The 24401-nt window shown below is 41.4% G+C and overlaps 1 protein-coding gene across 7 annotated transcripts in view; it reads left to right on the forward strand.

Moving 5' to 3' along the window:
• The window catches only part of EFCAB6 (EF-hand calcium binding domain 6), a 306691-nt gene that overhangs the window by 9033 nt on the left and 273257 nt on the right, over positions 1 to 24401 (forward strand). For 5 of the 7 annotated variants that reach the window (XM_003905667.4, XM_031656221.1, XM_021921653.2 and 2 more), the window contains one exon: positions 23156 to 23301. The exons of the other annotated variants lie outside the window; for them this stretch is intronic. In XM_003905667.4, the coding sequence (XP_003905716.2) occupies positions 23163 to 23301 (139 nt within the window). In that variant the 5' untranslated portion in view covers positions 23156 to 23162. The remainder of the gene's footprint in view (positions 1 to 23155; positions 23302 to 24401) is intronic. 7 annotated transcript variants of the gene reach the window in all.

Genomic DNA, 24401 nt, shown 5'->3' on the forward strand with positions numbered 1-24401 from the left:
ATACTTGGGAGTCTGAGGGGAGGATCACTTGAGCCCAGGAGTTTTGAGTCCAGTCTAGGCAATATAGCAAGACCCCATCTCTAAAGAAAGAAAAAGAAAATGAAATGTGTATTCTGAAGCAGTGAGTGAAATGTTCTGTAAGTATCAGTTAGCCTTATTAGGTCTAGTCTGTAGTTTAATGGCAATGTTTCTTTGTTGACTTTCTATGTGGATGATCTATTTATAATCGAGAGTGAAGTGTTTTGAAGTACCCTAATATTATTGTATTTCAATCTGTCTCTCCTTTTAGATCTAGTAATATTTAACTTTAGGTCCTTGTGAGCTCTGGCATGGCTTGCATATATATTCATAATTGTTATATCTTCTTGCTGAATTGATCCCTTTGTATAGTGACCTTCTTTTTGTTTTTTGATAGGTTTTGATTTTACCCAGCTTTATTAAAGATACTTTCCATAACCGATCATGGTATTTAAGCAGGACATGGGCAGACAATCGTTAACAGTATTTAACAACTTTCAAACTCCCTTCTTCAATGGACTACCAAAAATCAGAAAGCCATTATCAAACCCTATGAAGTCTTCATTTGATGCTCTGTACAGGGAAAGTTTAGAGTGAGGGTTGAAGAACTTTTCATGAGCCAACCATGACTTTCAGGAAGTGAAATGAAAATGGGAGAATTTATCTAAAGATCCACAATCTAGAAAGAGAACCGCTGCTCTTTTGAGGGGCACCATCTCAGTGGCCTCACTGGAAAGTCCAGATTGCCTAACACACTGATAACCAATTATTGAGGGTCAGGTCCCAACAGGTATCTCGGTTTAAGGGAGTTAAGTCTATGCTAAAGGTGGAAAGAGAAAAGAGGAGGACATAAAAATGAATTTGTTTTCCCCTCCTTAAGGCTTTCATGCTAAAGTGGCTATGTGTGTCAAAGCCAGGAAATCCCTCCTTGTGGGAGCCAAGAGGAAGTCTCTCAAAACTGGAAGCGAAAGGTGTTTTTTCCACATCAGTCTAGTTTTGAAGACATTCTATTAGTGACATATGCTCCTTCCCCAAAAGGCAACAATGAAGTGTTCTGGTGCTAACAATATAGCTTCTCCATTTTTATAAAACTTGATTAAAATAGTATTTCAAACTGTACAGTCATCAGAGGTACACAGTTATTAAAAATATACACACTTCACTTGGCATCTCCAACACCTTCAGCTTTCTGTGCCTGGTCTGTTTTGGCATCTCCATGTTGTGCAAGGTTATTCTCCTCCTTGCCAATATCAGCTTTACCCTTTTTCCCTTTGGGTACCTTCTCTGTCTTCTTTGTAGGGGCCCTTTTAGGCTTGGGCTCTGGCTTTGGAGGAGCAGGTTTAGCAGACAAGCTTGCAGATCTCTGTGATTTGTCCTTCATCTTGGTTTTATCTTTTGTTTGTTTGTTTGTTTTGAGACAGAGTCTTGCTCTGTTGCCTAGGCTGGAGTGCAGTGCGTGACCTTGGCTCACTGCAACCTCTGCCTCCTGGGTTCAAGTGATTCTCCTGCTTTAGCCTCACCAAGTAACTGGGATCATGGGCACTCCCCACCATGCCCAACTAATTTTTCATCTTTTTAGTAGAGATAGGGTTTTGCCATGTTGGCCAGGCTGGTCTCGAACTCCTGACCTCAGGTGATCCACCCGCCTCGGCCTCCAAAGTGCTGGGATTACAGGTGTGAGCCACCCAGCTGGTTTTATCTTCTTTCATGTCCTATTCAACCTTTCTCTTGGGTATGGTGATGATGGCAGTGGGATGTCAGTGCTGGGTGCAGGATGTAGCACTACACGACCTCTTGTCAGTTCAGGGGACATCTCACCTCTTCTTCACACTACTTGATAATCTTTGATTTATAGTCTATTTTATCTGATACAAGCAAAGCTATTCCTGCTCTTATTTTGGTTTTCATTTGCATGGAATATCCTTTCCATCACTTCACTTTCAGTCTGTGTGTGTTTTTATAGGTGAAGTGGGTTTCTTGTAGGCAGCATATTGTTGGGTGTTGTTTCTTAATCTATTCAGACACTCTGTGCCTTTTAATTGGAGAACTGAGTCAATTAACATTGAGTGTTATTATTGATGAGTAAGAACTTACTGTTGTCATTTTGTTGCTTTTTTCTGTTTGTTTTATAAGTCTTCCCTTCCTTCCTTTCTTACTGTCTTCCCTTGTGCTTAAGTGATTTTCTCTGGTAGTATGTTTTAATTCATTGCTTTTTAGGTTTCTGCATTATAGTTACCATGAGGCTTACAGAAACATCTTATAGCTATAAGAAATTATTTTAAAAAGATGACAGCTCATCTGAGGTTACAAAAAAGAATATAAACAAACCAAAAATGAAAAAAAATTCTACACTAATTCTATCTGCCCCACATTTTGACTTTTAGTTGTCTCAATTTACATATTTATATTACCCATCTCAACAGGTTGCAGTAGCTATTACTGTTTTTTTGTTTGTTTGTTTGTTTCTTTGTTTTGAGATGGAGTCTTGCTCTATCACCCAGGCTGGAGTACAGTGGTGCGATCTCGGCTCACTGCAAGCTCTGCCTCCCAGGTTCACGCCATTCTCCAGCCTCAGCCTACTGAGTAGCTGGGACTACAGGCACCCGCCGCCACGCCCTGCTAATTTTTTGTATTCTTTTAGTAGACACGGGGTTTCACTGTGTTAGCCAGGATGGTATGGATCTCCTGACCTCGTGATCCATCTGCCTTGGCCTCCCAAAGTGCTGGGATTACAGGCGTGAGCCACCACACCCGGCCTCTATTACTGTTTTTAAGAAATTTCTCTTTTGAGCTTCATGCTAGAGTTATGAGTAGATTGCACACCACAATTCCAGTATTAGAGTATCTCAAGTTTGTCTGTGTACTTAATTTTACCAGCATGTTTTATATCTTTAGTTTTGTTTTTTCTGAATGTTAGTGTTTTCTTTCTTTCAGATTGAAGTCCTTTGGCATTTCTTGTAAGACAGGTCTGGTGATGGTGAATTCTCTCAACTTTTGTTTGTCTGGGAAATACTTTATCTCTCCTCCATAGTTGAAGGATAACTTTGCTGGATATAATATTCTTGGATGACAGTTTTTTTGTTTTCTTTTAGAACTTTGAAAATTTGTTCCCTTCCCTCCTGGCTGTATGATTTCTGTTAAGAAGTCTGTTGCAAGATGAATGGGCGCTCCTTTATATATTACTTGCTTTTTTCCCTCTTGCTGTTTTTAGGATTCTCTCTTGTTCTTGACTTGACAGTTTATTATTTGCCTTGGAATAGTCTTATTTGGGTCAAATCTGTTTGTTGTTTTCTGATCTTCCTGTACCTGGATATTTATATCTTTCTCAAGTTTTGGAAGGTTTTCTGTTATTATTTCTTTGAATAAGCTTTGTACCCCTTGCTCTTGCTCAATTCCCTTGAATACCAATGATTTTTTAAAATTTCATCTTTTGAGGAAAATTTCTATATCTTATAGGTGATCTTCATTGCTTCTTGTTCTTTTTTTCATTTTTCTCCTCTGAGTGTATTTTCAAATAGCCTGTCTTCAAGCTAACTGATTCTTTCCTCTTCTTGATCCATTCTGCTGTTGGTAGCCTTTAATGATTTTTTCAGTTCAGCAAATGTATTTCTCAGTTCCAAGATTTCCCCTTTTTTTAAAAAAAAATTATTTCAATCTCTGCTAAATTTCTCTGATAAAGTTCTGAATCGATTTTCTGTGTTATCTTGGAAATCACAGAGTTTCCTTAAAATTGCTATTTTGAATTCTTGGACAGATAGCTCAAATACCACTGTTTCATTAGGACCAGTTACCGGTTCCTTGCTTTGATTGCTCGGAGAGATCATGATTCCCTGTTTGCTGCTGTTTTTTGTGGACGTACATCTGTGTTTTCGCACTGAAGGATAGTTGTGTATTCCAGTTTTCTCTAGATTTTTTTGTTTTGTTTTGTTTTCATTGGATATATTTTCTTAGAGGTTCTTTACTGCTAGCTTGCTGTCTCCTTTTCTGCTGTAGTTGTTAGAACGTTGAGCTCAGGTTCACCTTGTCTCTAGTAACTGCTTGGAATGCTGCCCTTCCTGAATGGGTCGGGGGGTGTCCTAAAGGGGATGTCCCAGCAGTGTGGGAAGGCTGGCTAGGGTTTGTGTCCAGAGGACCAGCATGTACCTGCTGAAAAGCCACTCTGATTTGGTGTCTCCTTTTGTTGAGTTATAGAGCAGAGTTTCAAGAGCTGGAGATGGTAGTCCCACCTCCCCCTCTTTACCTCTTTCTGTCCTCCGGGATGTTTCTCCCTTCAGGCACTTGTGATGGATTAAGGCAGGTACAGGTCTCCTGCCAGGGAACCCAAGATGGTGGAAAAGCTGGTTGTCCACCTCAGCCTCACTTTTCTCAGTGTAGAAACAGTGAATTGGGGGAAAATTTCTTTGCAGGCTTGGTGCCAGGCAGAATGAGGGGAGGGGTGTTATGGATGTGGAAGTTGAATTCTCTTACTGTCCCCTCAGAGCTGTGGCCCCAAGATCTGTTTCATCTTCATATGAGAATTCTGGAATATTCCTGGTGATAATGTTGGCCCTGTATATTTACTTTTGGTTTTCAGGTGGGAGTGAAGCCAGCTTGCTTCTATGCTGCCATTTTGGAACCGGATTAATCCATGTTTTTAAAAAACTTTATTTTGAAATAATTTTAGATTCACATAAAAGTTATAAAATTAGTACTGTGTTCCTGTGTACTTCCGGCATCTCCCAGTGATAATATCTTACAGAATAACTGTAGTATAATTATTGAAACTGGGAAATTGACACTGGTTCAACATCAATTTAATTAAAGTCAATACTAACTAAAGACTTTCCTCACATTTTGCTAGTTTTTACCAGTGTGCCTATCTTTTTCCTTGGTGACTAGTCCTATGAAATTTTAACACATGTATAATTTGACGTTGTACGTGTGTGTGTGTGTGTGTGTGTGTGTGTGTGTGGAGACAGGTTCTCATTCTGTTACCCAGGCTGGAGTGCAGCAGTGTGATCATAGCTCACTGCAACCTTGAACTACTGGACTCAAGTGATCCTCCCATCTCAGCCTCCTGAGCAGCCGGGACTATAGGCACACCACCCTCCCTGGGTAATTAAAAACTTTATTTTTTTTGTAGAGATGCGGTCTTACTATGTTGCCTATGCTAGTCTTGAACTTTGGGCCTGAAGCAATCGATCCTCCAGCCTTGGCCTCCCAAAGTGCTGGGGTTACAGGTGTGAGCCACTGCTCCCAGCTGCATTGTGTATTTTTTTTTTTTTTTTGAGACGGAATCTTGCTCTGTTGCCCAGGCTGGAGTGTGGTGGTGCAATCTCGGCTCACTGCAAGCTCTGCCTCCCAGGTTCATGCCATTCTCCTGCCTCAGCCTCCTGAGTAGCTGGGACTACAGGTGCCCGTCACCATACCTGGCTAATTTTTTGTATTTTTTTACTGGTGGGTGAGGGTTTCACCGTATTGTGGGATGGTCTCGATCTCCTGACCTCACTTGGCCCATCTGCCTCAGCCTCCAAAGTGCAGGATTCAGGTGTAAAGCCACCGCGCCCGGCTGCATTAGTGTATTTTTCAGGCAGGGTACCATAGGTATGCAGTGCTGAAAGGTAAATCCCTGGTAACAGGAGGGATGAATCAAGTGAAGCTGGGGAACCTAGAAGTGATCTAGGAGAGCCATTTCTGTAATCTCAATTAGGTGCACATGAACTGGACGGTGACCTCAGGGGATGCGGAGGCGGAGATGGGTGGGAGAGTATTCTCCATAAAACTGATATCCTCGCTCACTGATTACGAAAAAGAAGGACTCAGGCAGAGAGCCCTGCAAGAGCAAATGTTGTATCCTTGTGTTGTCAGCCTTCAGCAGCTGGAAACCAAATCCTCATCGTTCATTTTTATTACCTCCTAAGACACGGTCACTTTAGCCTCAGGTCTGGAGATGTAGTAGAAGATGTCAATTACTTGCCTCTGAATTTATGGAACTCCAAAGGGAAGTCACAGTGGGAGACAAGCCTTAATCAAAGACTCATCCCAATAGCTACATCATTATAAATTGGACTAAGGCTGCAAGAGAAGGACAACAGAGGTTGTTGTAGAAAGCATGTAAGGAAGCCAGCCCGGGTGAATGCATGGTGTCAAGGAAGGCTCCCTGAAAGAAGTAGCATTTGAACTGAAATTTAGACCTAAATTCTCAAAGTAATCTCCACCAGCAACACCATATCTCCTGGGAACTGGTCAGCAATGCAAATTCTCTCTCTGTTTTTTTTTTTTTTCTTTTTTAAGAGGCAGAGTATTACTCTATCACACCAAATGGAGTGCAGTGGCACAATCAGCTCCTGCAAGCTCTGCCTCCTGGGATTTCCACCATTCCTCCTGCCTCCAGCTTCCACAAATGCTTCTGGAACTACAGAGTACCACCACATAGCCTAATTTTTTTGTATTTGGTAGGACGGGGTTTTGCTGTGTGTGGGATGGTCTCGATGTCCTGACCTCATGATCCAGCCCTACTCGGCCTCCTAAAGTGCTGGGATTACTTAGGCCATGGGCCTGCGTGCCCGGCTGTATCTTTCAACCGTACCGTACCATTTTGGCTGCGGCTGTGCCATTGGCTGGCTGTCCTTCCCTCCTTCCCTCCTTCCCTCCTTCCCTCTGCCCCTCCTTCCCTCCTTCCCTCCTTCTTCCTTCCCCTTCCTTCCTTCCTTCCCGAGTCTCACTCGTTGCCCAGGCTAGAGTGCAGTGGCACAATCTTGTGTCCTGCAACCTCTGCCTCCTGGGAGTTCAAGCAGTTCTCTACCCTCAACCTCTAAATGCTAGGATTACTCGGCCACTCTACCACCATATATCTAATTTTTTGTATTTTGTGAGATGGGGTTCACCATCTTGGCCAAGCTAGTCTTAAACTCCTGACCTCGTGATTCACACCATTAGGGTTGGCGGGTTGTGAGTGGTGCTTGAGATGGGTGTGATTTGTTGCGGGTTGTGAGATCTCACCCACGACCCAGGACTGGAGACTGGAATCTAAGGTGGGCCCAGCAATGTTTCCACAACAAGGCCCTCCGGGTGATCCTGAGTGTCACTCCAGGTGTGGGAACTCTTGTCAGTTATTAGGACAAGGAGATTGCTCGGTAGTCAGAGGCTGAGGAATAGGTGAGTCCTAGAGTAGAAGGTTGCAGCCGGGTGGAGGAAAAGGTAGCGGGGATGGGCGCTGAGACTACAGTGTAGATTTAAAGGCCGAGAGAGCAGAGGAGAAAGTACTTATAGAAGCAGGGAGGGGCCCGTGCCTGCAGCCACAAGGCCTGCCAAGACTTTAGTCTTGGTTCCTAAGAAACACTAGGAAGTGGTAGGTATTCTAAGCAAAGAGTAACACAAAAGAGATCAGCATTTGAAATAGTTATACTGGTTATTTGTAGGGAAGATGAAAGGACCACAATAGAAGTATGTGTATATGTGTGTGTGTGTGTGTGTGTGTGTAGTTGGTTGGCGGGACGTGGAGGGGGTGGTGCTCGTACAGTGGTCATAGATCCCTCACCCGGGGTCCTGCAGTTTTGGTGTGAGTTAAATTGTGATTTTGCCCTGGGTTTTCTTTTCTTTTTTTTTTTTTTGGGAATGGAGTCTGGCTCTGTGCATGAGCCTCAGTCAATGCGGATCAAAAGCTCCCTTACCTCCCAGGTTCACGCCATTCTCCTGCCTCAGCCCCTCCAGAAGTAGCTAGGACTACAAGCGCCACGCCACATAGCCTAGCTAGTTTTTGTGTTTTTGAGTAGAGCCAGGGTTTCAAGCGTGTTAGCCAGGATGGTCTCGATCTCCTGACCTGTGATCCATGCATCTCGGCCTCCCAAAGTGGGATTACAGGCTTGAGGCCACTGCGCCCGGCCTTGCCTAAGATTTCTACACAGTTCTCAGTAGCTGCAAAATCATAGGATTGTTGAAAGCAACCAAAGCTCCATTCTGTAGCCCATAGGCCCAATAAGAAAGGAAAATCATCAGCCAATCTTTGCTCACCCCATTGCTCTCTTACTTTTCAGATTTCCCAAAGTCAGAAATACTTTATCTTGAAGAATAGGCTCATGCTTCAGGCTCTCATCTCCCAAAAGTGGCACCCTCTCCAGGCGTGCCAAGGCTGGGTGAGGTGCTCCTCCTCCCTGAGTGTCTGTGCTCACTGATGTAGCTTTTGCACAGTAGACACTCAGGTCATTGTGCATGGCTTCAGGTCTCAAGAGAAAGGTGCTTTAAAAGTTGATCGTGTTACCATTGCCACTTCTATCTGGTTTGTGTCCGTCATCCAGGCAACAAGCATTTACTAAGTGCTGACTCCTGTGCCAAAATGTTGTAAGCATTCTCATATATATCACATCAGCAAGCATTGGCTTATACGTTTTAACAGTGGATGACCTTAATTTGGTGCTCAGCATGAATGGAAATACTAGACAACTGCAGTGAGTTCAGAGAATGATTCCACCCATATCACTGTGGGACAGCAGGGCCCACTCGACAATCCAGCTTTTCTTAAACCTAGATTCACACTTCCTGCGATAGGTGGCAGCAGCAGCAAGACTTCTAGTTCCTGAACCCTGAAACTGGGAAACTTGCAACTTTGCAGGAGCTGAGGTCTTGCTTAGACTTGGCTTGAATATAAATAGGATGTGCTCAGCACTCCTTGTCTGCTTATAGGAGCGGGGAGAGAGCGTAATTGTTGCCAGCTCTTACACTTTAAAAGGCTTCGAGTGAAACCGTTTTGAGATGTTTGACAGCACACTTGTGGTCAGTGTTTCTGACATGACTTGTTTTTTCTCAGTTGCCGTATCTGTGTCTGTCATCACATCAGGTGTGGTGGGTCTGACGATATTCATGAGGTAATAGTGAATTTCTGAGATAGCTCCTCAAATTAGACTTTTATATCCATGATAAAGAGTATTACAAACAAAACAATATAAGCTTTTTTCTATAGGCTCTGTATTTGGGGCAGCAAGACATTCATGCTAGTGTGAACTAATACAAAACACAATTACTTAATTTGGTTCAACGTAACATTCATCAGTTTTTGGAGGATGACGCGTTGGGTACACGATGAAACCCGACCCTGGCTGCCACGGCATCAATGATCTGACAGGGAAGACAGACACTGAACAGTCATGGGGTCGAGGGTGCTCATTAAGGAAACCTGGCTGACCCTGGCCACCAGTTCTCAGTAGGAGGTTGACTGAGGAATCATGGATGGCATGGAAACTTTTACCTTGAATGGTGGGAAGAAGAGAGACTCTTCAATAAAATACAGGAGTAGAAGGACATGTGGTGTGCATGTGTGCTATTCTGTGTGTGTGGTATGTGTGTCTGTTGGGGGTAAGTGGTCTGTGGTATGTGTGTGTTTGGCGTGTATGTTTCTGTGGGGGGTGAGTTGTGTGTGATGTATGTGTTTCTATGGGGGGGGTGAGTTGTATGTGGTACATGTGTATGATAAAGGTGGTGTGTGTGTGTGTGTGTATGTGTGGTGTATGTGTGGTGAGTGTGTAGTGTGTGTTGGGAGGCGAGTGCTGTCTGAATGGCAGGGCTGTGGAAACCATTTATTTGTCAGTAATTTGGAGCAGCAGTTATGTGCCGAGTACTCTGGGGCTGGGGGTAGAGTGGTGTAAACACACCCTTTAATTTCGTAGAGCCTACCATGGAGTTAATTTCCCAATTAAAAGTATAACGCCAAGTTGGGGTATGTGCAGTGCTGGGGAAGTGGAGGCTGTGTGAGAGACTCTGCAGGGAGGATGCTGGGTGTTCAGAGAAATCTCTCCAGAAGGTGACGTTCCAGGAGGTCTCAAGGCAGAGGAATCGGCCAGGGCGGAGCAGGGCCGAGTGACCCACGGGGCCATGACAGGGGAGACGTGGGCAGGAGCCAGTTCCTGTCCTGCCTAGTGGGCACTGGTAGGCATGATGTCTAGAACATGCCATGACACGCTTATTAAAGAACATTTAACATAAAAAGATCAATGTCTCCATCATCCCCAGGTAGCAATTTTTGTCATATATTCTAGTCCCTGTCCATTTGTGACAATACATTTTTATATCATTGTGTTCATAGTGTATGCCCCACTGTACTTGTTCTCTTGACATTGTCCTAAATGTGTTTTGATGTTTCTACATATTTTCTAGTTACCAGTTATAGCAGTGATATCCTACTCCATTAAAATATATTAACTTTGCGCGATTTGTTACGTTTTTCGTTTGATTTCTAGGTTTGTAGGGGTGGGTGTTACAGTGTGTGAGGGTAGACTGTCTGTGACAATGAGGTTCAGGCAGGGCAAGGGGCTGTACAGGGCCTGGGGAGCCACTTGGTGGAAGGAGGCTGCATCCCAAATGTGTGGCCATAGTGTTGCCTAGCTGTGGAGGCAGGTCAGTTTATAAGCTCAGATTTTTCTGCTAAATTGAATTCAGATGACTGGCTAAATTGTTTTTTGTGATACCCTATCATTTGGAATATATTTGTAAATCAACTTGCATTCTTATAATTCCTATGTTTAGAACAATAGACTAGGGGTTGCCAGTAGAGTCTGTCCAAGATATTAAGGCAGTATGAGACTGGAATGGGGGAGGCGGGACTGGTCTTCAAATGTTGGTGGCACGAACGCTGGAATCCTCATATTTGATTAGAAATGTATGTAGATGACTTGCTTTTAATTTTCTACACATTCTCTTGAGTAGGTTGTGGAATTGTTAAACCATTTTGCAAGCTCAAGTTATCCGTTCTTATGGATTGATACACGGATTTTCTTATTGCCATATCAAATATATGAAAACTTCATTACTCTTATCTGTTTACATAAGAATACACACAAATCACTCACATGCATGTAGGCAAATACATACACACACACACATTCTGGCACAATTGGACAAAAAGCCAAGGATTAAATTCAGCGGAGTTTGGGTCTTGGCTTCACTGTCACTGAGTAAATTTGGCATTTTCTCTCTGGCGTTTAATTTTTCCACCTCTAAAAATATGGATAATAGTGTCTAACTCACAAGGTTGTCATATGGGTGATGATTAAATGAGATAACACCCAGTGCCCAGCAAAATAGATGCTCGTTTATTGCTAGTTGAAGCACCTAAACGTAATGTCTGCAGCTGGCTTTCAACTTCATTTTGATATAAAGGAGGAAACTTTACATATTAACCTCTTTAAAGGCAAAAACTATAAACTCATACTTATCAATCAACTTCAGGTTCTTCTAAAGCACTGATCTCAAGCTTATTAAATACAGATGGCTGGGCCCCACCCCCAGAGAGTCAGTTTGTCTGGGTGGAGCCTGGAAATGTACATTTCTGAAAAAAGATCTCAAAGTGCTGGTTCAGGCACCACACTTTGAGAACCACTATTTTAAAGCTACATGCTTGCTTTCACGGCCCTTTGAAAAGGCATTTTTAAAAATGGAAAATAAATGCATTTAAAAACAATGGTATTAATAACAATACAAAATCATGTTATTTCTGCTTGAGGAATCTACAAATGGAATAGCTCTTTCTCCCCTTCAGATGAACTGATGGATGGTGTCTGCTGGGAAAAGTCTTTAATCTGACCCTGGAGATAGAGTGATAGAGTTCACACTCTCACCCACTCTAGCCAGACAGGTACCCCACAGAGCAATGCTGAATTTCTCCAGGCTACAGTAGTATTAGTTGGAGATGCTGCGGGGATGCCTTGTTCTTTCCTTTTTGCCACATATTGCCATTTTCTTTAACATTCTGAATTAAATGGTGAGTGACTAGAGGGTCAGGGTGGGTTGTATTTCTCTTTCTCTTCCTAGACCCTAGCCAATGTGTGGCCTACAGTGTTTGCTGAAGAATGGATGGTTAAGAGAGTGGTTGCTTAGAAAATGCTTATACCAAGAATGTTTAGGTAGAACACACAATAGGCTCCATTTTCAGAACTATCCAGATTTGGCCCTTTGGAATCTTCATATTGTAATTGAAGTCTCACTAGCTTTTATGATCCCGCAATTGGTAGAAATTAGAACTAGAGGAGACCCGACAGGTCACCCGGACCATTCTCCCGCTGGAAGAGGATTATTCCCTGCAGTGTACTCTGTGGCATTAGGAGGAATTACTTTTCATATGATTATTTTTTTTTTTCATGCTGTCTTCAACTAAGTGTTTCTTGAATTGAATCACTTTGTATTCAAGTAATAAAATGCACAACAGGCAGTGCATTTCCGGGTGATTATCTTACTCCTCAGGTGGTGTAATAAGGCATGAGGCCAAAGCCCTGGCATGCCTTATTGTTATTAGGAAGTGAATTTATGGGTAAAATAAAGAGAACGGTTCTGTGCATCAGCAATCACTGCAACAAGGAATGCAGTAACAGTGGATGTTCCCCACGTGCTTAGAGAGCCGGGTAATGCGCGAGACTGAGTGTCCCCATCACACAACCCTGGGCAGCCATTGACTTTCGGCTGCTCTTAGGGAACGTGTTATTAATTTTGTAAAAAGAGACAGGAAAGCTTTGGTCATTGACAACCATGTGAACTTGATATCCAGGAAGAGCACGTCTCCTGGTTCCAGAAGAGAGAGGCTTAGTCTCTAGTCTTGGGACTCTGCAGTCATGTAGCCCAGGGCAAGTCACTGGCCTGCTCTGAACATTGATTTCCTCACCTATGATATGGGAAGAAGAATAACTGGGTGTGGGAAGAGTTAAATGATAACTATAAGTTTCATAAATATTAAGCACATTTCTTGACTCTGCGAGTCCCCAATAAATAATTGAGTTAGATAATGTATTTGCCTTCTCAAAATTCCTCATCAGGCTGAGTTTCTTGTCTCTTAATTTCTTCAATCTCGTTTTATTATTTCAGCTACACAGATAATTCCTGTCACTCTTGGTGCTCCTTCCTGGCCAAAATGTGCACATCTCTACTTCCCTTGCACGCACCCTTGACTTGTGGTATCACACTTGCCTGTCAAGACCCTGGTCCAAATTAAACCCAATTTTGTGCCTACCCATGCTGCTGAGCATGGCTGGAGAAAAACACACAACCACAGGTTCGTGTCCATGAACCTCAGATGGCTCTTACAGTTTCCTGGCTGTCACTTCACTGCTTCCACTCCCCGACTTGCCTTCTCTTCTAGACAGTGTTTCATTCTGTGTCCTGTGTTCTCAATCCTAAGATACTTCTCCCCAGCCTCACTCACTGCTGATGACCTGACTTCCTAGTTCAAGGAGAAAACAGAATCAGAAGGGAGCTGCCACAAGCTCCCATCACCACACCCGAGTCCACGTTCTCCAGCTTCTCTTTTGTCACCATGAGGGCTCATCCTGCTGCTTGTCCATGAGATCCCATCTCCATTGGCCAACCATGGGAACTAGCAAAGCTCTTCTTTCTCTCCTGCTGCGTTTCTCTTTGCCCTGCTACTAGGTTGCCGTCATGAGTGTTCAAACACGCTGCTGATTCTCCTGTCTTGAAGAAATGTCTCCCGAGACGTCATCACACTGTCTCTCAGCCCTACTGTTTCTCCCCGTTACAGCAGAGTTCTTTCCAACTGCTGTCTCTATTTACTGCCGCTCGTTCTCCTCTTCACTGTTCAGGAACTCACTTAGACAAATTCCCCCAACACTGTTACTATCAGGGTCCTCGGTGGTGCCTATAGGGCTCACTCAAACCAAAGCCCTTATTGCTGTGGCATTTGACACTCACCATCAACCCTCCTCCTTAGAACTTATTCTTCTCATGGTTTCTAGGACGGTGGCCTCTGGTCTTTCTCAGTCTCCTTTGCTGGTTCTTCTTCATCTCCTTCAACGGTGAATTTTGGGGGACCCCAAGTCTCAGCCCTTTGACATTTTCTTTTTTTATACCTACTTTCTTGATGGGATTATCTCATATCATGCCTTTATATACATGATATTTTGGCAATTCCGAAACTTTTTTTTTTTTTTTTGAGACAGAGTCTCACTTCTATCACCCAGGCTGAAGTGTTGTGGTATGATCTCGGCTCACTGCAGCCTCCACCTACTGTGTTTAAGCGACCCTCCCACCTCAGCTTCCTGCGTAGGTGGGACTATAGGTGTGCACTACCACACCTGGCTCATTTTTGTATTTTTGTAGTGACAGGGTTTTGCCATATTGCCCAGGCTGGTCTTGAACTCCTGAGCTCAAGCTGTCTGCCCACCTTGGCCTCCCAAAGTGCTGGGATTCTCAAACTTTTATCTTCAGCCCCAATCTGTCCCCTGAACTCAAACTCACGTATTCAGTGACCTATTCAGTATATCTACCTGGATACCCAACAGGCATCTTAAACTTGAATGTCTAAAATGGAAGTCTTGATCTTCTGTAAACCTGTTCTACCTGCAGTCTTTCCCATCTCAGGTAATGGCCATTCCATCCAACCTTTCTTTTGCATGCTGAATCAAATCTACCAGAGTATGATGGACTCCTCCTTCAGAATATGGCTGGAATCTGATCACTTCTCAATACTTTTACAAAAACCTCATGGTGTGAGCCACTGTCTTCTCTTGCATGGATTATTGCCGTAGACTTTTAATTGTCTTCATTTCCTCCCTTGCACCTGTAAGCCTATTCATGACATACGGCCAGAGGTATTCCTTTAACCCAGAGGCCAGATCATCTCCTCTGCACTAACCCCCTAAAGGCTTCACATGTCAGATATCACAGTAAGAGCCAAGCCTCACACTGGCCTGCAGGGCTGTCCTTCATCTGGCCGTTTGTTGCTTCCTTGTCCTCCTAACTGCATGGTTCCCCTCTTGGTCTCCTTTAGATCTTTGCTTAATGTCTTCTATTCTTCTCTGCTCCACTGGTCTCCATAGACCTGATTCACTTGTATGATTAATTTGTTTATTGTCTGCCTTCCATTTCTACAGTATAAGATCCACAAGGTCCAAGAGTTTACCTATTTTGTTCATTGATATCTGGACTCCTAGAAAGGAACTAAATAAATATGTGTTGACTGTGTGAACACATACCAAGCTATGTTTTTCACTGTAATTCTGGAGGTTTACCTCTGTAATGATTCAATTCAGTTAAATTAATCCAGCCCAAGAAAGATGTGTATGGAATTGCTGAGGCTCTAGGGCTCCTATGGTATAAGCCGTGGGGTGGTACTTACCTACAGGACCTGCCACCCGACTGTGGCAAATAAGACAGGTCTCTAGACTATACAGTGCAAGGCAGAGTGGGTGCCTGCCCAGAAAGGGAAAGCAAAGTACTAGCCAATGTGGATTTCTTGCACATTAAAAAAAATTATTCTTCATTTCTTCAACCCTATAAACTTTGAGATTCTTCAAATTGAGGACTTCAGAGCATCATCTAGTCTGATTCTGTATACTCGTATAGTGCCATCCACATCCATCTATTTTTGAATATTAAATAACTTTGCGCTTGCATTTAATACATGGAACCTGGTAGGAAAACTCTGTGTGTGTGTGTGTGTGTGTGAAGGTTAGCCAACTTAGGAGCCTCAGACAATTATGCTGTAAACTTCCTTGTAGAACTGGAACTTGGCCTTCTTAATTCATTCTTATGTTGAGAGTAGCCAAAAAGGAATGAATCAGACTAAACTTCCCCTTATTTTCTGAAACACTAATAAGCCAAACTCCTCATTGCCACAGATTGGCAGTATCTATGAGTTAAAAATCACGAAGGCATGTAACAGTGTGGTGACTGCTGAGCATTAGGCCTGCTGCAGTAGGAGCACAGCCAAGTTAGCTCTGACAGTGGGGACTTGGGCCTGGCTGATGGTAAGTAGGACATGGCTGTGACTCTCACTGGGATACATCTGGATGTCTTGCTTTTGCCCTGCTTCCTCTAAGGTCTTTGAGTCGTAATCTAAATAACTGTCAAGTAACCATATTGCCTTAGAAATTATTGAAAGGGAACCACCTTTGCCAAAGGTGCCCATGGGAGCAACGTCTCCCTTGGCTCACCCAGTGCTCTGCTGCTGCATCTCTGTCTTCCCCTTCCTCCTCCACCTTCTCTTTCTCTTCCTCCTTTTTTCTAATTGTGATATAATTCATATACCATAAAATTTGCTTCCTTTTAAAGTATATAATTCGGTGTTCTTTTAGTATATTTACTAAGTTGTGCAACTATCACCACTATCTAATCCCAGAACATTTTGTCACCTCTAAAAGAAATTCTGTATCCATCAGCAGTCCCATTCCTCCCTTCTTCCAGCTCCTGGCAACCACCAATCTACTTTCTTTCTTTTTTTTTTTTTTTTTTTTTTTTGCCCCTGCTTCCCCTTCCCCGCTGCCCACTAACCTACTTTCTGTCTCTAGATTTGCCTATTATGGACATTTTATATAAATGGAATGATATAGTATGTGGTTTTGGGGGTTTGCCTTATCATAATGTTTTCAAGGTTGATCCATGTTACTGCATGAATCCAGACTTCATTCCTTTTTATGGCTGAATAATAGTTCACTGAACAGATCTACCACTTTTTGTTTATCCACTCACCCATTGATGGAAGTTTGGGTTGTTTCCACTTCTTGTCTATTGTGAATTATGCTGCTATGAATATGTAAGTACAACTTTTTTTGGTGGACATGTGTTTTCAGTTCCTTTGGGTATATACCTGGAAGTGAAATTGCTTGGCCATATGGCAACTCTATGTTTAACTTTTTGAGAAATTCTCAAACTCTTTTCCAAAGCATCTGTACCATTTTACATTCCCACCAGTAATATGAGAATTCCAATATCTCTGCAATCTTGCCAATACTTGTTATTCTTTGTTTCTTTTATTATAGCCTTGCTAATGAATGTAAAGTGGTATCTCATTGTGGTTTTGATCTGCATTTCTCTATAACTGGTGATGTTGAGTAGCTTTCCATGTACTTACTGGTCATTTGTATATTTTCTTTGAAGAAATGTCTATTCAAATCCCTTGCCCATTTTTCTATTGGGTTATTTGTCCCTTATTATTGAGCTGTAAGTGTTCTTAATATATTCTGCATACTAAATCCTTATAAGATATATGATTGGCAAATAATTTATTCCATTCTGTGGGGTGTCTTATTTCTTTCTTGACAGTATCCTTTGAAGCACAAAAGTTTTAAAGTTTGATGAAGTCCAATTAATCTATTTCTTCTTTAGTTGCCTGTGTTTTTGGTATTGTATCTAACATGTCATTGTCTAATCCAAAGTCACAAAGATTTATACCTGTGCTTTCTTCTAGGAATTCTGTAGTTTTAGTTCTTACATTTAGGGCTTTGATCTATTTTGAGTTAATTTTTGTGTATGGTGTGAGGTAGGGGCCCAACTTCACTTTTTTGTGCCATTTGTTGAAAAGACTACTTTTTTTTTTTTCCATTGGATGGTCTTGGCACTCTTGACAAGTATCAATTAATGAAAATGTAAAAGTTTATTTCTGGTCTCTTAATTCTATTCCATTGATCTGTATATGCATACTTATACCAGAACCACACTGTCTTCATTATTGTTGCTTTCTATTAAGTTTTGAAATCAGGAAGTGTAAATCCTCCAACTTTATTTTTATTTTTCATGATTGTTGTGGCTATTCTGGGTCCCTTGCATTTGTATATGAATTTCAATATCAACTTGTCAATTTCTTCAAGAAAGGCAGTTGGAATTTTGGTAAACATTGGGTTGAAACTATAGATCAGTTTGGAGAGTACTGCCATCTTATTATCCATGAATGTGGGATATCTTTCCATTTATTCAGGTCTACTTCATTCAACAATATTGTGTAGTTTTTAGTGCACAAATATTGTACTTTTTGTTTAATTTATTTCTAAATATTTTATCCTTTTGATGATATTGTAAATAGAATTGTTTCCTTAATTGTATTTTCAGATTGTTCATTGTAGGTATATAGAGATTTAACTGAGTTTCGTATATTGCTCTTGTATCCTACAACCTTATTGAACTTGTTTATTAGTTCTAATGGTGTGTGTGTGTGTGCGCATGTGTGTGTATCTGTCTGTCTGCCTGTATTCTATATATACAACAATGTCATTTGCAAATAGAGGTAGGTTTACATCTTAGTCTCCAATATGGATACCTTTTATTTGTTTTTCTTGCCTAACTGCTCTGGCTAGAACTTTCAGTATAATGTTTAATAGGAGTAGTGAGAACAGACATTCTTGTCTTCTTTTTGATCTTATGGTGAAAGCTTTTGGTCATTCACCATTAAATATGACATTACCTGTGAGTGTTTTTTGGATGCCCTTTATTAAGTCAAGGAAGTTCCCTTCCATTCCTAATTTGTTGAGTGTTTATTTTTTTAATCATTAAAGGATGTAGGATTTTATGAAATACTTTTTCTGCACTTAGTGAGATTATCATGTTTTTTTTCTTGATTAATAATATGGTCTATTACATTAATTGATTTTTGTTTGGTCAACCTCCCTTGCATTCCTAGCATAAATTTCACTTGACCATGCTGTCTGATTTTTAAAACTATGTTGCTGGATTCAGTTTGCTAGCCTATTTTTGAGAATTTTCCCTATACTCATAAGGAATATTGGTTTTTAGCTTTTTTTTTTTTTTTTTTTTTGATGGAAGCTCACTCTGTGGCCCAGGCTGGAATGCAGTGGCGCAATCTGCGCTCACTGCAAGCTCCGCCTCCTGGGTTTATGCCATTCTCCTGCCTCAGCCTCCCGAGTAGCTGGGACTACAGGCACCCGCCACTGCGCCTGGCTAATTTTTTTGTATTTTTGGTAGGGACGGGGTTTCACCATGTTAGCCAGGATGGTCTCGATCTCCTGACCTTATGATCTGCCCGTCTCGGCCTCCCAGAGTGCTGAGATTACAGGTGTGAGCCACCATGCCCGGCTACTTTCTTTTTTTCTAATGTCTTTTCTGGTTTTGGTATCAGGGTAATACTGGCTTCATAGGGTGTGTTGAGAAATGTTTCTTCTTCTATTTTTCATAAGAATTTGTGAAGCATTCGTTGAATTGTTATTTTCCTTTTCTTTCTTTCTTTCTTTTTTTTTTTTTTTTTTTTGAGATGGAGTCCTACTCTCTCACCCAGACTGGAGTGCAGTGGTGAGATCTCAGCACTCTTTAATATCCACCTCCCAGGTTCAAGCGATTCTTCTGCCTCAGCCTCCCGAGTAGCTGGGATTACAAGCATGTGCCACCATGCCTGGCTAATTTTTGTATTTTTAGTAGAAATGGGGTTTTGCCATGTTGGCTAGGCTGGTCTCGAACTCTTGACGTCAGGTGATCCACCCACCTTGGCCTCTGAAAGTGCTGGGATGACCGGTGTGAGCCACCATGCCCAGCCTTGAATTTTTCTTTAAATGTTTGGTAGAATTTGCTGGTGAACTCATCTGGTCCTGGTTCTGGATTTCTTTTGCAGGAAGTTTTTTGGTTATTAATTCAATCTTTTTGTCATAATTCTATCTAGATTTCTGTTTTTTCTTTAGTCAGTTTTAGTATCTTGTGTCTTCCTAAGAATATTTCCATTGTATCTAGGTTACCTAATTTGTTAGCATACAATTGTGTATAGTATTCCGTTATAATCATTTTTATTTCTGTACGGTTAATAGTAATGTCTCCTTTCATCACTGATTTTAATAATTTGAGTGTTTTCTCATTGTTCTTGGCCAGTCTAGCTAAAAATTTGTAAATTTTGATAATCTTTGAAAGTAACTAACTTTGGTTAGTTTTGTCTGGTTTTCTATTCTTGATTTCATTTACTTCTGCTCTAATCTTTATTGTTTTCTTCATTTCTACTAACTTTGGCTTTAGTTTACTCTTGTTTTTCTAGTTTCTTAAGGAATAAACTTAGGTTAGTAATTTGAGATTTTCTTCTTTTTAAAATATAGGCATTAGCATCTATAAATTTTCATCTAAGCACTGTTTTAGCTGCATCCTATAAGTTTTTATATGTTTTGCCTTCATTTTCATCCATCTAAAAGTATTTGCTAATTTCTCTTTTGATCTTTTTTGACTCATTGGTTATTTAGGAGTGTGTCATTTAATTTCCACATATTTGTGAATTATTCAATTTCTATTTTCATTCTGTATAGTTGGAGATTATACTCTGATAATTTCAATCCTTTTAAATGTATTGAGGCTTGTTTTATGCTCTAACATGTGGTTTATACTGGAGAATGATCCATGTGTGCTGAGAAGAATGATATTCTACTCTTGTTGGTTGGATGTGTTCTTTAGTTGTCTGTGAGGTCTAGTTGGTTTGTGGTGGTATTCAGATCTTCTATGTCTTTGTTGATCTTCTGTCTAGTTATTCTACCCATTATTAAATGTGGATATTGAGGTTTCTAACTATAATTATTGAAGTATCTATTTTCCAATTTAGTTAGTTTTTGCTGCACGTATATTGGGGCTCTTGTTAGGTGCATATATGTTTATTTTTCCTTCACTTGCTCTTTCTCAAATGCTCTTCCTTTTTTTAATATAGATCTGAGTTTCTGACATGTATCTTTCTTTCATTTTCTTTTATTTCTTTCTTTTTTAAAAAATTTATTTAGAGACAGGGTCTCAGTCTGTCACCCAGGCTAGAGTACAGTGGCATGATAATAGCTCACTGTAACCTCAAATGCCTGGGATCAGTGATTCTACCATGTGAGCCTCCCAAGTAGCTAGGACTACAGGTGCATGCCACCATGCCTGGCATATATATATGTATGTGTATATATATATATATATATTTTTTTTTTTTTTTTGGTAGAGACAGGGTCTTGCTGTGTTGTCCGGGGTGGTCTTGATTTCCTGACCTCAAGCAATTCTCCTGCCTCAGCCTCTCAAAGCACTGAGATTACAGGCATGAGCCACTGCACCTGGCCTTTCCATCTTTCTGAAGAATTCCTTTTAACATTTCTTGGAAGTAAATCTGCTGGCAACAAATTCTCTCAATTTTTGTTTGCTCAAGAAAGTCTTTATTTCTCATTCACTTTTGAAGAGTAATTTCATTGAGTTTGGAATTCTAGGTTGGTGGGGTTTTTATTTCAATAGATTAAATATTTCACTCTACTCTTGTTTTCCTTGCATAGTTTCTGAAAATAAGTATGGACCACACTTTCTCGTTTCTTTGCACGTCTCATAAATGTTTGTTGAAAACTGGACATTTTATTTATTTATTTATTTATTTATTTATTTATTTATTTATTATTTTGAGACAGAGTCTTGCTCTGTTGCCCAGGCTGGAGTGCAGTGGTGTAATCGTAGCTCACTGCAGCCTCAACCTCTCAGGTTAAACTGCTCTTCCCATCTCAGCCTCCTGGTGGCTGAGACCATGGGTGCATGCCAGCATGCCTGGTCAATTTTCTTTCTTTTTATTTTTTTTGTAGAGACAGAGTCTCAGTATGTTGCCCAGGCTGGTCTTGAACTTCTGGGCTCGAGTCTTGAACTTCCTGCCTCAGCCGTCCAAAATGCTGGGATTACAGGGATGAGCCATCATGCTAGGCCCATGACGTTTTAAATAATATAATGTAGCAGTTGTGGAAATCATATTCTCATCCGTTTCCATGTTTTGTTGTTGTTACTGCTTGTTGTTCATTTGTTTATTGAGTTTTCTAAACTTTATAAAGTCTGTATTCTTTGTTATATATGGCCACTAGAATCTGATTGGTTAGCTTAGTGGTCAGCTCATGGTTGGATAGAAATTTCCTTAAATGCCTGGAAACAGTAACTCCCAATTTTTGCTGAGGGGCTTTTTGTATTGGAGCATTCCTTCAACACTTAGCTAGGCCGTTTATAACTTTGTCTCAGCCTTCATTTCCTGCTTGTGCAGAGCTTGAAGGTCAGTTGGAGGTGAGAGGTTAGGTCCTTCTCAGGTCTCTCCTGAGCATGCAGCTCTCCCTGGGAATGGTTATAGCTCTGTGCACTGAGTGACTTCCTAGATTACCAAGAATACGTGGGCGCTTTTTCAAGTCCCTATTGATATCTCATTCCCCAGCTTTTCTCTTGAAGTTTTTCGGTTGCCTGTTATTTGCCCCGTTACCCACCTGTTCAGGTTGCCATGATTTTAAACAACAATTGCCGGCCGGGCGCGGTGGCTCAAGCCTGTAATCCCAGCACTTTGGGAGGCCGAGACGGGCGGATCACGAGGTCAGGCGATCGAGACCATCCTGGCTAACACGATGAAACCCCGTCTCTACTAAAAGATACAAAAAACTAGCTGGGCGTGGTGGCGGGCGCCTGTAGTCCCAGCTACTCCAGAGGCTGAGGCAGGAGAATGGCGTGAACCCGGGAGGCGGAGCTTGCAGTGAGCCGAGATCGGGCCACTGCAATCCAGCCTGGGCGACAGAGCGAGACTCCGTCTCAAAAAAAAAAAAAAAAAAAAAAACAATTGCCTCTGATTTCTTCTAACAAATGCCTCTTCATGATAGGCTGTGTTCACTGAGTGAGCTCTGAGTTCAAATAAAGACAGCCTTGGGAGTAGGATCTTTCAGGGAAACATCAGGTCAAATAATGATAATTTCCCGGTAAGGAGGCTTTGACAGAGCTCCCACCCTGTTCTGTCCACTCTGGTGACTGGCAGCCTGCTGGGTTTTCCCTGTGATTGCAGGCTCATGGTTTTCAAGGCTACATCAGAGCTGGTGGGGTGGGAGAAGGCAGGTGAGGGGGAATGGGAATGAGGCAAGTTAAAATGCCACAAGGCATGTCTTCATATTGAGATTCAGTCATTTTGGGAGAATAAATGCTCCCCAGATTGCTGTAAGCCTTTGTTAATTTATGGAGTTCTGAAAAAGATTGATTTCGACAATTTTTCCCGGTGTCCTCATTGATTTAATGGAGGAGAGGATTTTCAGAGGTCCTTACTCCACCAGTTTCGCTCCTGTCATCCCAGCTTTGCCTCTGACTGCATGTTGAATTTATACTGGGGCACTTCAAAAAAGCTCAGAAAATCCAAACTTTCTTCCCCTCACTGCCTACCAAAGAAGTGAGTCAGTGATAGTCAAGATGTAGGTGGATTTTTCTATCCAAAAGTCTCTTTATTTTGCCATTTTGAAGTTTACTGAATATGCTTAAAACAAGGAGTCCACAATGATGATTTTTATGTTCACTTTAAGAATAGTCTGAAACATCGGCAGAGCAGATTATGACTAGCATCATTTTAACACTCTCCAGCTGTCCTTTCAGAAAAGGAATAGATAGGAAATTGGCCACATTTGGAATGGATGCTTTAAGGTAACGTAATCTGTTTTCTTTTATATCACAGGGATTTAATGTGCAAAATGGCGATTATACCGGACTGGCTTAGGTCGTATCCTCACATGCGAAAATTTACACATTCAAGACCCCATTCTTCACCATGTAGAGTATATTCAAGGAATGGTTCCCCAGATATATTCAGATCTTCTTCAAGTGAGTATTCATGAGCACATGAGAACCCTAGCTGTAGACATCACTTATGTGTATTTAATATGTACCAAGCTTAGTTCAAAGGATTCACAGGACATTTAATCCTCACAATAACTCTGTCAATTAGGCTCTATTTTTATCCCTATTTTCTATATGGGGAAATTGGGACACAGATTGATTAAGCTATTTGCCTAAAAGTTACAAGTTTTTAAGTGGTATGTGAGGATTTGAACCCAGGGCGTGTGATTCCAGAATTCAGTGGCTTATATATGTAAAAACTCACTCAGTAAATTAGTAGACTTAATTTTTTTTAGCAGTTTTAGGTGTACAGAAAAATTGAGTAGAAAACACAGGAAGTTCCCATACACCCCCTCACTCCTACCCCCAGTTTCCCCATAATTAACATCTCATATTAGTGTGGTACATTTGTTACAACTGATGAACCCATACTGATAACATTATTATTGCCTAAAGTTCAGAGTTTACCTGAGGGGTCACTCTTGATGCTGTAGATTGTATTAGTTTTAGACAAATGTATAAAATGCTATGTATTGATCAGGCACGGTGGCTCATGCCTGTTAATCCCAGCACTTCGGGAGGTTGAGGCAGGAGGATTGCTTGAGCCCAGGGGTTCCAGACCAAACTGGGTAACATAGTAAGACCTTGTCTCTACTAGAAATAAATACAGACAATTAGCCAGGCATAGTGGTACATGCCTAGAGTCCCAGCTACTTGGGAGGCTGAGGTGGGAGGATGGCTTGAGCCCTGGAGGTCAAGGCTTCAGTGAGTCATGATTGTGCCATAGCACTCCAGCCTGGGTGACAGAGTGAGACCCTGTCTCAATAAATAAATAAATAAATAAATAAATAAATAAATAGACATCTTGGTTGCCTCCTTGTTTGGCAATTATAAGTGAAGCTGCCGTAAGCATTCGTGTACTGGTTTTTATATGGACATAGGTTTTCAACTCTTCTGGAGTTCTTACTAGTTTTAAAGGCAACAGAATTTGACGTTATTGTTTTCCAAAAACATATGTCCTTTAATTTCATGTATTAGGTCCTTCGTTTACTCATTCATTTATTCACATTTTCTGAGCCATAACA

Source organism: Papio anubis, chromosome 16 (assembly GCF_008728515.1).
Source record: "Papio anubis isolate 15944 chromosome 16, Panubis1.0, whole genome shotgun sequence".
In the NCBI taxonomy this organism is placed as follows: domain Eukaryota; kingdom Metazoa; phylum Chordata; class Mammalia; order Primates; family Cercopithecidae; genus Papio; species Papio anubis.